The sequence below is a fragment of the Mastigoproctus giganteus genome, chromosome 5, assembly GCF_048544385.1.
Source record: "Mastigoproctus giganteus isolate SK-2022 chromosome 5, ASM4854438v1, whole genome shotgun sequence".
In the NCBI taxonomy this organism is placed as follows: Eukaryota; Metazoa; Arthropoda; class Arachnida; order Uropygi; family Thelyphonidae; genus Mastigoproctus; species Mastigoproctus giganteus.
In genome coordinates, this window is record NC_143579.1 from 156,421,768 (window position 1) to 156,434,449 (window position 12,682).

Genomic DNA, 12,682 nt, shown 5'->3' on the forward strand with positions numbered 1-12,682 from the left:
AAGGAGCAGCAGTGCGTAGTACACTCTTCTTGATTAGACCGGGGTTCGAGCCCGTCACCACCAAATATGGAGGATGCGGAAAGGTCAGGGAATGACCACCGCATGTCCCGGAGCAATATGGCCTTAGTTGCTAATGCTCCAAATAACAAACAACAAGAGCAATGAGATGTCTTAAAACACGTTTTCTGTAGTGAAGTTTAAAATTTTTTATTATCCCTTGATCCAAGGGCTGACACTCTGCAGATGTGTTTGGTGGCAGAAAAACGATTTGAATGTTGGACAATTCAATGTGTGGGTGAGATGCAGCATTATCCATGAAAAGAATAATTTTTCTGTTTTGACGAATCATGTTTTGGCTAAAGTGACTTATCCATTAGTTCATGATATCTCGTGTCATCCACGCTTTTGTATTAGACTTCCAATCAACATTCAAGATTCAACTTTATGCCCTTGAAACAACGAGGATTTTGTGGTTTTCCTATAACAAGAGGTTGTTGAAAGTCTCCCAGCATATTTGTACATAATAGTACAGTCAAGCGTTCCTTAGAAATTTTTCCACCCTGGCACTTTTCGTTTTTTAGACTCATTGTTTTTTCAGGAAGAACTTTTAAAAACAACCCTGTTTCGTCACAGTTGTAAATATTCTTAGCTTCAAAATCACGACATAAATCTTCCAATTTGATGGTCCACTCTGTTACAACCCCAGCATCAACAGATCCACCTTCACCACTTACGGTTTTCCAAGAAATTTTATGCCGAGTTTTGAACTTGTCTAGCCATCCCACAGAAGCTTTGAACTCATTTACTCCCATAGATTTCGCAACCTCCAAAGCCTTTTCCCTAATAATAGGCCCATTAATGGGAATTTTTTTAGCACGTTTGCGACAAAACCACTCGTACGTAACATTGTCAATTTGAAGTCCAACAGTTTTCGGGCATGATTTTTGAACCTGATCATTTCCGTGTTGCCAAAATTGTTTGAGCAGTTCATTTTTTTTTTTTTCCTTTAGGATGTCGCTTACCTGCGTCTTTCTGATTTTGAATTTTGCAGCGAGAGTGCGAACACTTTATTTTTTTGCCGATCATACGCATTAATGAGTTCGACTTTATCTTTTAAAGTTAAATGTTTACGAGAAGACATTGTGCACTTCACACGACACTGAACAAAACTGAAAAACTGAAACTGAAAAGACGACCATATTCCCCCTCCCCCCCTTGCACACACCGAATTCATCAGAAGTTTTACACATGCCTTAAAATTCTTGAAAAAGGGTTTAGAACCGCGACATAAACCTTCATAAATTTCAGAGAATCGGAAATAGAAAATAAACACACGATTGAGGCAATACGTGGAAGAAAAGTTCCTAGAAAAAGGGCAGTAAGCTCGCCCGCTGTCCGTTATGGGGAGATCAAATTAAGTGCTAATCTAAACGAAACAGTGCAGATTGCCTGTCCGCGTCTGTTACAGAGAATGTCCGCTAGACAGAAGCTGCAAACACGTTAAAACCAATAGAGGTGAGTTGGGGAATTTGAAAATGTCCGTTGTAGAGAGATGTCCGTGAACGAGAGGTGTCCGTTAGGAGAAGTTTCACTGTATTATCAAAACTGTTCTTGAATGTATCTTTTCATGATATTGGCTTAGAATTTTGCATCTGCGAAGAAAAATCATATATTTGAAAAATCTCTACCAGGAATGGACTTCATGTATTAATTAAAATTTAATGAGTTAATTTTTTTAATTATAACATATTGCTGGGAAGGGGATATATTGATTAAAAAATGACTCTTGTTGTCAATTTGGTAATAAAGTATTTTTGAAAATTTGACTTTATTGAAAGATATTTGAGAGTTGGTAAATGTTTTAGCAGTTAGCACTATATTTATAAGTTTAATTTATATATATATATATACAGGGTTATTCAAAATGAAGTCCAGGATTTCAAACAATTCCTGTACACACATGAGCAGACATAGGAAGAAAGAAATATTTCCAGAATGCAAGTATAGTAATGAAGTTTTTTTACATACCTCATAAATGTTCAATATGAGACCCTTTAGTGAAATTGCACTCAAATCGCCCAAAATCGCACATTCTGCTTATTCACTTTCCCCAACAAATGGAAGGTTGATTCATCAGAAAAAATCACTCTGTCAGCAAAGTGGCATTGCACAACGGTAACAGATTTACTTACATGAAACTCCAACACAGTAAAAGCTTTCTCATTACATTCCGAAGTCATGTCGCAACAGAGCAGAACTGTCATCACAGGCAAACGAACGACTACATGGCGGTATGCGTCCAATGCCATCTGGTGGTTAGCCGTACAGCATACCGAACATCGCGAGCATGGGAACGAAACTTGAGATATTATGCGTTCTTTCGAGATGGCTACAAATGATTATGACACATGCGCTTTCCCAAAAAAAAATTCTGAAACCCTGGACTTCATTTTGAATAACTCTGTATATACATACAGCCACTCCCCGATTAAAGTAAGTTGCGTTCCACGGAACTCTGCGTAAGTCGGAATTTCCCCCATGATTGTGCAGCACTCGCAACTGTGCTTGCTGAATTGATTGAATCAAAAAAGAAATGTTTGACGAACATGTGAATAGACTTATTTATTGTATCTATTAAATTTTTTATCTCATGTGCAGAAAAAATTACAAAACTGTGCAATTTAAAAAATTACAAAATTATAAAATTACAAAAGAGAGGAGACAGGCATAACATCAGTAAGTTTCATCTCTCAAGCATCTTTGCCAGAATCAACGTCTTCAGCTGATAAGTACGCTGCTGCTGCGGAGATTAAGGGCTGTGGAGATTTAGAAGGGGTTGGCCACTCAACCTTACGAAAGAACATATTAATGGATGACTGGACGGTGGTTTTTTTTCTTTTCATCATAAATTTATTTGTAGGAAGCATCCATATCATTCACCCCTCTGTTAACTTTTAAGAATCTTTCACTGTCAGGATTCATCTTCTCAAACCTCGCCATTGCCAATGCAATTTCACAAAATGCCATTGGCATCTCTCTACTGATGAAGCGTCTTGGCTCTTCATTTGGTTTATCTTGAGCTTCGTCAGCATTTTCTTCTTTCACTATCGCTGCCTGCAAGTCAATAAGTTCTTTGTTAGATAATTCCTTCTCTTCTTTCTCTATTAACTCCTCCACGTCTTTGGCAACAACCTCCAACTGAAGTAGCTCTGCAACTTTTACAATCTTATCTGTAACCTCTTCATATGATTCGTCTTTTTCAAACCTTTCAAAGCCTTTTACGTGCTGTGGGCATATTTTCTTTTATGTGCCATTTAAACAACTTTTAGTAATTTCCACCTGGCCTTATTAATGTTTAAGATAGCATGGTAAATATTGTAAGATTTCCAAAAGTCTCTTAACGTAAAATTTTTCTCGCCATCTACTGCAGACAATGCCTGAGCAAATGTTTTGTGTAAATAGTATGCTTTTAAATTCAAAATAACACCCTGATACATAGGTTGGATCAGTGAAGTCTTGTTTGGCGGTAGAAAATGACTCTCACATTTGAATTGAAATTATCTAGATGCATAGAATGTCCAGAAGCATTATCTAATAGAAGCAAAATCTTGAAAGGAATGTCGTTGTCTTTACAATATTTTTCAACCTCGGGAATGAAGCAGCATTTAAACCAATCCTCAAAGAGAGATAGTGTTATCCATGCTCTCTGGTTCGATTGGAAATGCATGGGTAGGGTGGCTTTATTGATGCCCTTAAAATGCACAAGGATTTCCAGAATGGTGCACAAGCAGTGGTTTTAATCTGTAATCTCCCACTGCATTAGCCCCAGGCAAGTGCATGGCCCTATCTTTTGAAGCCTTGAAACCTGGCATTGTCTTTTCCACTTTGGCAATGTATGTTCGATCCGGCATTATTTTCCAATACACAGCAGTCTCGTCAATGTTAAAAATTCACAAAATTTCTCTGCAGCTGCAGAATCGGCACTGGCAACTTCGCCGCATACTTTAATGTTTTGGAAACCAGCATGATGCTTGAACCTATTAAACCACCTGTTGCTTGCCACGAACTTGGCTTGGATTTGCCATACTTATCCTTATTATCTTCATAAATACTTCTTACTTTTGCTTGAATGGCCATTGGACTCAGGGGCACTTGCTTCTGAATCTGATTTTCCATCCATATTATTAATAGCTGTTCCATCTTCGATATAGCACCTGAATGCTGTTTTATGATCACTGTTGATCTTAAATGCATTGATCCTTTAACATGTTCTTTTATATGCGCACTGGCCTTTAAAATAGTATTCACTGTTGAAGCAGCGAGACTTAATTCTGTGCAATAGATGACAAACTTTGTCCTGCTTTATACTTCTTAATCATTTTCATCTTCATTTCTAAATCAATTTTTTTTTCATTTCCTAGCACTGCCAGTACTTGCATTTTCTGTTGGTCCCTTTCCCTTCACCATTGTAATAAGTAAATAGGAATGTAGAGTTAGCACAGTAGACTTGGGAGAATGTTGTTATCAGTGGCTGGCACTTTCTTGAATTATTTGAACAAGGTGGGGTCTACATGCTCTAACAAGTAATGCAACCACAGTGCAATATTTCATAGGAAATTCAATTACAGTTCAGGCGTAAACAGGTCATTGAACTACCATGCATATCCAGAAGTTTGAAAATACGTGTGCTGTGACTGATAATGAGAAGGGCGTCATTGATAGAAAGAGAAAATTCTCTTCATTAACATGAAAGAGAACAACTGCTTCATTAACATGCAGTGTTAATTGAACAACAGTGCATACATTAATGAAGCAGTAATGTGAAGTCCTTTCAAATCTGTGAAATGTGTCTCAATACTTGACTGTGTCACAACATCATCTAACAGAATCCAAACAAAAGGTCTGTATAAGATTTCTTCAAAACATTTGGTTTACAGACTAGGCTCATTTTCACTTCTATGGTTATGTAAACGAGTAGAGCATTCCAGTATTGGTCATAGAAAATTCCAATACATTAATAGAGGTGCCTGTGTGGTGTCACTACATTTTGTTGTTGTGGGAAATCATAGGAATTGTTTGGTCCCATTTTACCTTACCAATACAGTGGCATCTGATTATTATTGAGAGTTCCTTAAGAAAAGACATCATCCTGTTTCTGCAAAATTCATGCATATCCAGTTCAGTTCAAGCAAATTTTTTCCCAACAGGATGTGATTCTGTTGAGTGTAGTAAATTCAATTTTGGATGTCCTCATTAAGTATCTTGGCAATCGTGTTAGTTCAGATTGCTTCCTTGGATGTTTTGGTTATAGTTGGTCTCAGAAAACATTCTCTTGATTTCAATTCTTGCAGTTTCTTTTTATGAGGGTATCTTAATGACTGTGTCTACAAAAACAATTTGCACACAGTAAATCAGCCGAAAGAAGTTCTGTCTGTTGTCATTAGACTCATTTCTGACATTAAAAGCAGTAGTAGACAATTTTTAACATTGACTAACAGTGAACTTGGTTGCTACTTATTCACACACTGAATTTTCATTTAATACAAAATCACTCATTAACAAAAGCATATTAAAAAATCCATTGCACTACTATTAATATCCAGACACATCTCCTTTGATAGTGGATGTCCTACCAAAGCTCCACTTGTCAGATACAACTATAAATATGCCTGTAGGCCTTCGAGTAGACTAGTACAATTGTGAATGCAGATGCCATGATTGATGGTGTACAGAGCTGAATGATTAATAGGATGCCACATAAGCAGCTCGTCTTTACATAATTTCAGTGGCACTGATGATCCCTAGGATGACAATTCGTGATGTGATCAGGAAGTGGATTTGTCTAAAACCGTCGTGAAACGACCTGGAAGACCTCTGAAGCTGAGGAACATGACAGGAGAGCTCTGCAAAGAATTTTCCATGCAGAACACAGGTCTGTGTTGTTGCAGCATACACAGGCCCTTAGTGGGGTGATTGGCCTACATTAGCACCAGTATAATGGGCAGGACACTGCATAAAATGGATACCACAATCGTGCAACTGTCCACAAGCCACTAATCACCCTGATTAATGCCAGATGCTATCTAGTTGTAAGGCACTGCCATTCTTGGACCTTAGACCAGCGGAAAACTGTACTTTGGAGTGATGAATCCTCTAGTCTATCTAGATGTCCTGGACAATAATGTATTACCTATGTTGTGGCAGCATGTTGTACTGCTCATGTTGTGATGAACTGATTTAAGGATGTGAGTGTTGAAAAGTTGGATTGGCCAGTCCAACTTTTCAACACTCACATCCTTAAATCAGTCCAGATTCCTGACTTCAATCTGTAGAGGACTTCTGGGATGAATTAAATTGTCAGGCATGTGTGAGGAGTGACTGTCCAAAAATAGAGAATAACTGGGTGCCACTTTGAAGGCCAAATGGCAGAAAATATCAGAGAACATTTATAAAAAAAAACTAGTGGAGATTAGAGACCGTCATAAAGGCTAAAGGTTTTGGCACACGTTATTTAGTTTTCCTGTAAATATAGATTATTATTATTATTAGCCATATGGTACAAGGAAGCCTGAGGCTTATGCTGCACTAGCCAAAAAAAATTTCTGAATTACCCTGAGAGAGAGAGAGAGAGAGAGAGAGAGAGAGAGAGAGAGAGAGAGAGAGAGAGAGAGTCAGAAGTAGAAGGGAATCACCAGGAAAGAGAAGAATGATGATATCCAGATCCAGCTCAGGACCCTGGGTGTGCCAAGCCCATACTTACCAGATGTGAGTATATATGCCGGTATCATATTAATGGCAGGGCAGTGTATAAGCAATTTAAACTAAAGCAGTTACTGAGAGTTAACAGGCAGATTTCATGTTCATGTACAGTTACTTTATGATGTGATGAGATGCAACACATGAGCAACACAGTAGTGTATGTTTGGGAGTAGTTCACGTTCCCATACAAAAAATAATGACGTGCACACACACTTTGGAATACTTTTACAACTGGCAACTTTTCAAATGGATTTTGGAAAAACAAACACTACATACAAAGTAGACAATGAATGGAGAAACAACTGACATTCCACAATACTCTCCAACCTTAAATGGTTGTCTTCCAAGTAATGAAATGAAATAAGAACAACCAGTAAGAAATCTTTCAGACATGACACAAAATCTATATTCATAAGTATCTTTAAAATTAAAAATATAACCCCACACCTTTACTTTCTTAAACCACATTCCTGCAACACAAAACTTCAATGCTACTTGTTGTGAATGAGCTATACTCCGAAACTTCTGAATAAATAGAAAATAATACACTGTTATGTTGTTTATTCACAAGTAAGTGAAACAAAATAAATTTTTATTTAGTATTCATTACCTTTTGGAAACTGATTTTTCAGCAGACAAGTTACATATTTTTAAATTAGGAAATGGATACAGTGGCAAAAGAACATGCTTCTTCTATACAAGCCCCTATGTGATTTGTAGCATTTAGAACTTTTTTTTCCTTCCTTGATGCAAAAAAAAAAAAAAAAAATGGTACAGACACCATTTTGTTAACTAAGATTGATTAAGATGATTTTGCTACTTTAAATAGCACAAAGAAATAATTATTTTTCATATTTGTTTTTTTTTGGCTTATATTGTTTTCACAGAATTATAAAAATAGACTAAATGAGATCCAGGCAAAAAATATATTATTTGTTGACCATAATTTGTTGTAAATACATTATATCATTATTATATTGATATAAGTATTAATAATGCCTTTGTTAATATTTTATTAGGAATGTTGATTTTTACAATGCATTTGGCTCATTTTGTGATCTACATACCATCAAATTGAAGTCAAAGAATGGAAAAGAGGTAATTATTCAAATGGCTCCAAATCATTTGACTTTATGGAAAAGAAGTTTCTTAAAATTAAGCCTTACATATTTTACACTATACTTTTACACTATACTGTGTTGGAATCAGAAATAAACTTGGAAGGCAGTTAAAAAATGTAAAGCTTTTTCAGTGTTCCTGTCTGTCTCTTTTGTAGCTAGTGCTTTCAAATTGTTTTTTTTTTATTATAAATATAATATAAAGCTTAAATAACATAATGTTTTATATATATATATATACACACACACACACTTAGTGATTGCTGAAGGGTGTGATTGTGGGAGCTCGTGTGTTGGGTGCTTCCATGTCGGAAACAATATGTCTTGTTGGCTGCTTATGGTCCACTGATTAAGGTGTACAAAGAAATTGCATCGTTTTTGCTATTCATGTATCTCATATTGTGAATGCCTTCATAATGAGTTGCCCTGATATTGCACTACCTCTAATAAGCAACACTTTGCCAATGGAGAAGACCAATGTTACTTATTCTCGGCTGGGTGGTGGGGCAGTGGTATCTGCCGAGAATCCATTGGCGAAGTATTGTCTATTCAAGAATCCATTATCGGGGCATTGCTTATTCGAGGTAGTTCAATATCAGGGCAACTTGTGAAAGCATTCACAATATGAGATATAACAGAAATGATGCCATTTCACCTACTTCTGTGGTTTACTACATACTAAAATGATGCTTGGCACTAACTTTGTTCAATTAGTGAATTTTCCACAGTCTGAGGCTTTCAGCACTAAAACTTTCTAGTATAAACATTTTGATATAATGGAGGTGACATATTGCAATTGTTTTCATCGATATCCATAATTGGATATGTAGACCATGTTAAGCGTTAAGTTCTGATGCTCTTGAACAGTTCTGAATTACTTAGTGAATTGTTGCTGTGTCTTATTGTAATTGTGACCTTTTAAGGTATGTTAAAACTCCAAAGGAGCTCATTCTTCCAACTTGGTAATGAGTTCAATGAACAGAATGCTAAGCAATTAGAAATCCTCAGTTTAAAAATGTTTCCCATAGGCAGAGTAAAATATTTATAAATTCTGAAATAGTACTTAAAAATCATCTTTAACTTATGTTTTTATTTATTTGTGTAGGTAATATTTCATATCCTTAGCTCATTTTCCCTTCTAAGAAGTTCTAAACCTAGAGTTCCTTGGAAAACTTCTTATCTGGTTAGATTCTAAATTTAAAGTACAAAAATATATAAAAATTATAATTGGCTAATAACAAAGTGGTGAAAATGATAGTAATACTGTAATATGTGAGAAACAGGATATGAAAGTCATTAATGTGTTTCTTAAATAAGCCAAAATTAGAATAATCATGCTGAAAAATAAAAAAAAATTAATTAAAAATCAGTTGTCTTCACACATTGATTGGTACCAAATGCCTATTAATGCATACATATGTAATTAATATTACTACTATCTGTTTCTGTATGCCTCATATCAGCATTACATAGGCCTAAATATGAAAGCTCAGAATACTTTCTTATATTAGAGAGGCAATATACAATCAGAAACATAACTAAATCGAAGTAATCAGAAATATAACTAAATTTAAGTAATCAGAAATAGAACTAAATCAAAGTAATCAGAAATAAAATTTAAATATACTTTTTAACATAAGGGAGGGACTAATTTTGCTGTGATTTTTTTTGTTAGTTTTTGGCGCATAAGCTTCTGTGGCCATATTGCACCTCCCAAGGTTTTTGCATTTTCTACTCCGATCCAAGCCCGAGGCGGGATTCAAACCCGCGACCTTTGGGTTGCCAGGCAGGCACTTTACCCACCCGGCTAGCCCGGTCGGCTGCTGTGATCTAATGTAAAGTGACTGTTGGCCTGACATATAGGAATTGAACTTAATTTTAAATGAAGAAATCATTTATATGAAAGGCTTGTGTTTTGCATCCTTACCACTATGTATGCTGCAAAATAACTATCTGAATAACATTAGCATTAGTAAAGGCACATGATGCAAGAAAGCAAGCTTATATAGCATCAGCCAAAAAAAAAAACAAATCTTCTAATTTCACCCATCCACTCGCTCCAGATGTTTGTCTAGTTCTGCCTTAAATCTTATTAAATTATCAACTTCTACAACGACAGATGGGAGTTTGTTCCACCAATCAGCTGCACACTGGCTAAAGGCAAACTTCCACACATCTATCCTACAACTGTCTTTCCTCAATTTTATTATTCCCTCTCTGGCAATTATTCTGAGCAAGAGGGGGAATCCCATCAGCATTGAGCATGCTCAGACCATTCAAATTCAAGGCTTTATACACCTCAATCAGATCACCTCGCAGGTGCCTAGTCTCCAGACACTGTAATTTGCAAAACTTAAGCCTTTCTTCATAAGAGCAACCCTTTGTTCCATTCACTAATCTTGTTGCCCTTCTCTGCACTTGCTCCAGCAGCTCTACATCCTTCTTAAAATGAGGCTTCCAGAGATGTATACATTACTCAAGGTGTGGCCTGACCTTTGCCTTATACAAGGGGATAATCACCTCCTTATCCCTGCTAGAAAAATTCCTGTATATCATTGACAAGACACCATGAGCTACTTTTGCAGCCCGTCTGCACTGCTCAGAGAACTTCATATCTGCCTGCACAATTACCCCAGGTCCTTTTCATTCTCTACCACTGTCATTGTAGTACCACACAGTTGATACATCACTCTGGGGTTGCTGCTTTCCATATGCAGTACTTGACATTTGTCAATGTTAAACTTCAGTTGCCACCTCTCAGCCCATCTGCTCAACTTCTAGGTCCTGTAGCAGCAGTGTACTGCCATTAGTATCATTAATAACTCTTCCGACCTTCGTATCGTCTGCAAACTTGGACATTAAGCCTGATATACCACCATCAATATCATTAATAAATACAAAAAACAACAATGGACCAAACACACTGAACCCTGAGGGACTCCACTAATAACATTAATCCATGAAGAACAGTGTCCATTGATTACCACTCTGTCTTCTCCCACTCAACCACCCCTTTATCCATAGCAGCAATTTGCCTCCAATGCCCCACTGCTCCAATTTGTGCAGCAGTCTTCCATGTGCAACAGTATCAAAAGCATTTTAAGATCCAAATATATGATATCAGAATGATTTTCTGCATCCAGTTCCTTTGTGACCGCATCATAGTATCCAATCAAATTGGTCAGACAAGACTTCCCCTTAACAAAACCATGCTGTGTCCAAGCTATAACTGAAGTCTTGTCTAGACTTCAGTTATAGCTTGACAAGAACATTAGACAAGAACTGAAGCACTTAAACTGTTAAACTGACAGGTCTATAATTACTTGTGTTGCCCTTTGATATCCCTTTATGAATTGGGTTCATATTTGCACATCTACAGTCCATGGGTACCTCCCCTGAGTCCAAGGAAGCTCTCATAATTAGGGCTAAGAGTTTGCTTACTTCCTTTGCTGCCTCCTTTAATATAACTGGATAGATCCCACCACCCCAGGTGCCTTTCTTATGTTTATCTTCCATTTATCTTCCTCTTTGCTCTCAGTTATTACAAAATCATCTAGCTCACTGCCAGATTTTAATTCCCCTCCCTGAATAACTCCTCATGTGTATGTGTGAATGTAGTTGCAAAATACTCATTTAGTTAGTTAGCTACCCTAGCAGGATCATCAACAGTGGAACCATCGATAACCAGTGGACCAATCTGATTCATCCCCTTCCTTCTAGAGTTTACATAAGTAAAGAACTCTTTGCATCCTTTACAAAAATTTCTCGTAATCTGCCTTTGCCTGCCTAACCTCCTTTGACTTGGTTACAGGCCAGCTTATATCTATCAGACGCTTCCGTGTCACCCATTAATTTATATGTATCCCATGCATTTTTCTTCTCTGCCACATGTCTCATTAGTTCATCTGACCTCCATATAGGCCTAAATCTTGAACAATATTTCTTAGTTGGTATGAAAAGCCTAGTAGCTTCCAAGATTAATTCTTTGAATGCTTCCCATTTTGAATTTGCTGTTGGTAACATCATCAGTTGGTCCTACCACATAGAATTTTAATATTGTCTTAGACCTCTGTAGTCACCTTTACGAAAGCAAAAACCATTCTCTTTATCCCTAATGGTAGTTAGCTCTTTGATTAAATCCCACTTCAGCACACTGTGATCACTGCCACCTAGTGGTTCCTTTTTCTGCAGATTCTTAATGCATGAAGAATCACTATTGATAAGCAGATCAAGAATATTAGTCGTCTAGTTGCCTCCTGAACATGCTGCTGTAAAAAACAATCATCCAATAAATCCACAAAATCCTTGCTAGTGTGTGAGTGACCGACCAACCCACAAATTCCTGTCAATATCTGGGAAATTAACCCCCCCCTTATAAGACTCTCTAATTTACTGGCCCACTATTTCCTTGTACAGTTGTTTATTATGCTCATTAAAGTCATTATACCTACAACACACTTATACTCTCAATTTTGATTTCCCAGTGATTATGTCACACCAAACTGACTCTCGACACTGCACTGTCCAGCCAACTGGCTGTACTTCCTTGGATTTTGTGTTTCTTAACTAATAGCATAACGCCTCCTCCCTTCATATCCTGTCTATCTTTTCTGTACACACCATCTTACCAATGATTGTGACTCATCTTACCAAGGATCTATGCAATTTCTTTTCATTGTTTGCATAGTTCAGCTGCATCAGAAATGGCTTTTCATGCTGTTAACGAAAACATTTGTACATTTTTATTTAACCAGGCCAAATTACTTGGTATTCGACGTAATTATACGAGACTATTAAGAGGTGTT

General features: G+C 36.8%; 1 protein-coding gene across 1 annotated transcript in view; it reads left to right on the forward strand.

Annotated features, from left to right (window-relative positions):
* LOC150085781 (thioredoxin reductase 2, mitochondrial-like) overlaps positions 1 to 12,682 on the forward strand; it is a 143,996-nt gene that overhangs the window by 40,046 nt on the left and 91,268 nt on the right. The window contains exon 5 of the mRNA XM_090373483.1: positions 7,779 to 7,857. Within this exon, the coding sequence (XP_090229609.1) occupies positions 7,779 to 7,857 (79 nt within the window). The remainder of the gene's footprint in view (positions 1 to 7,778; positions 7,858 to 12,682) is intronic.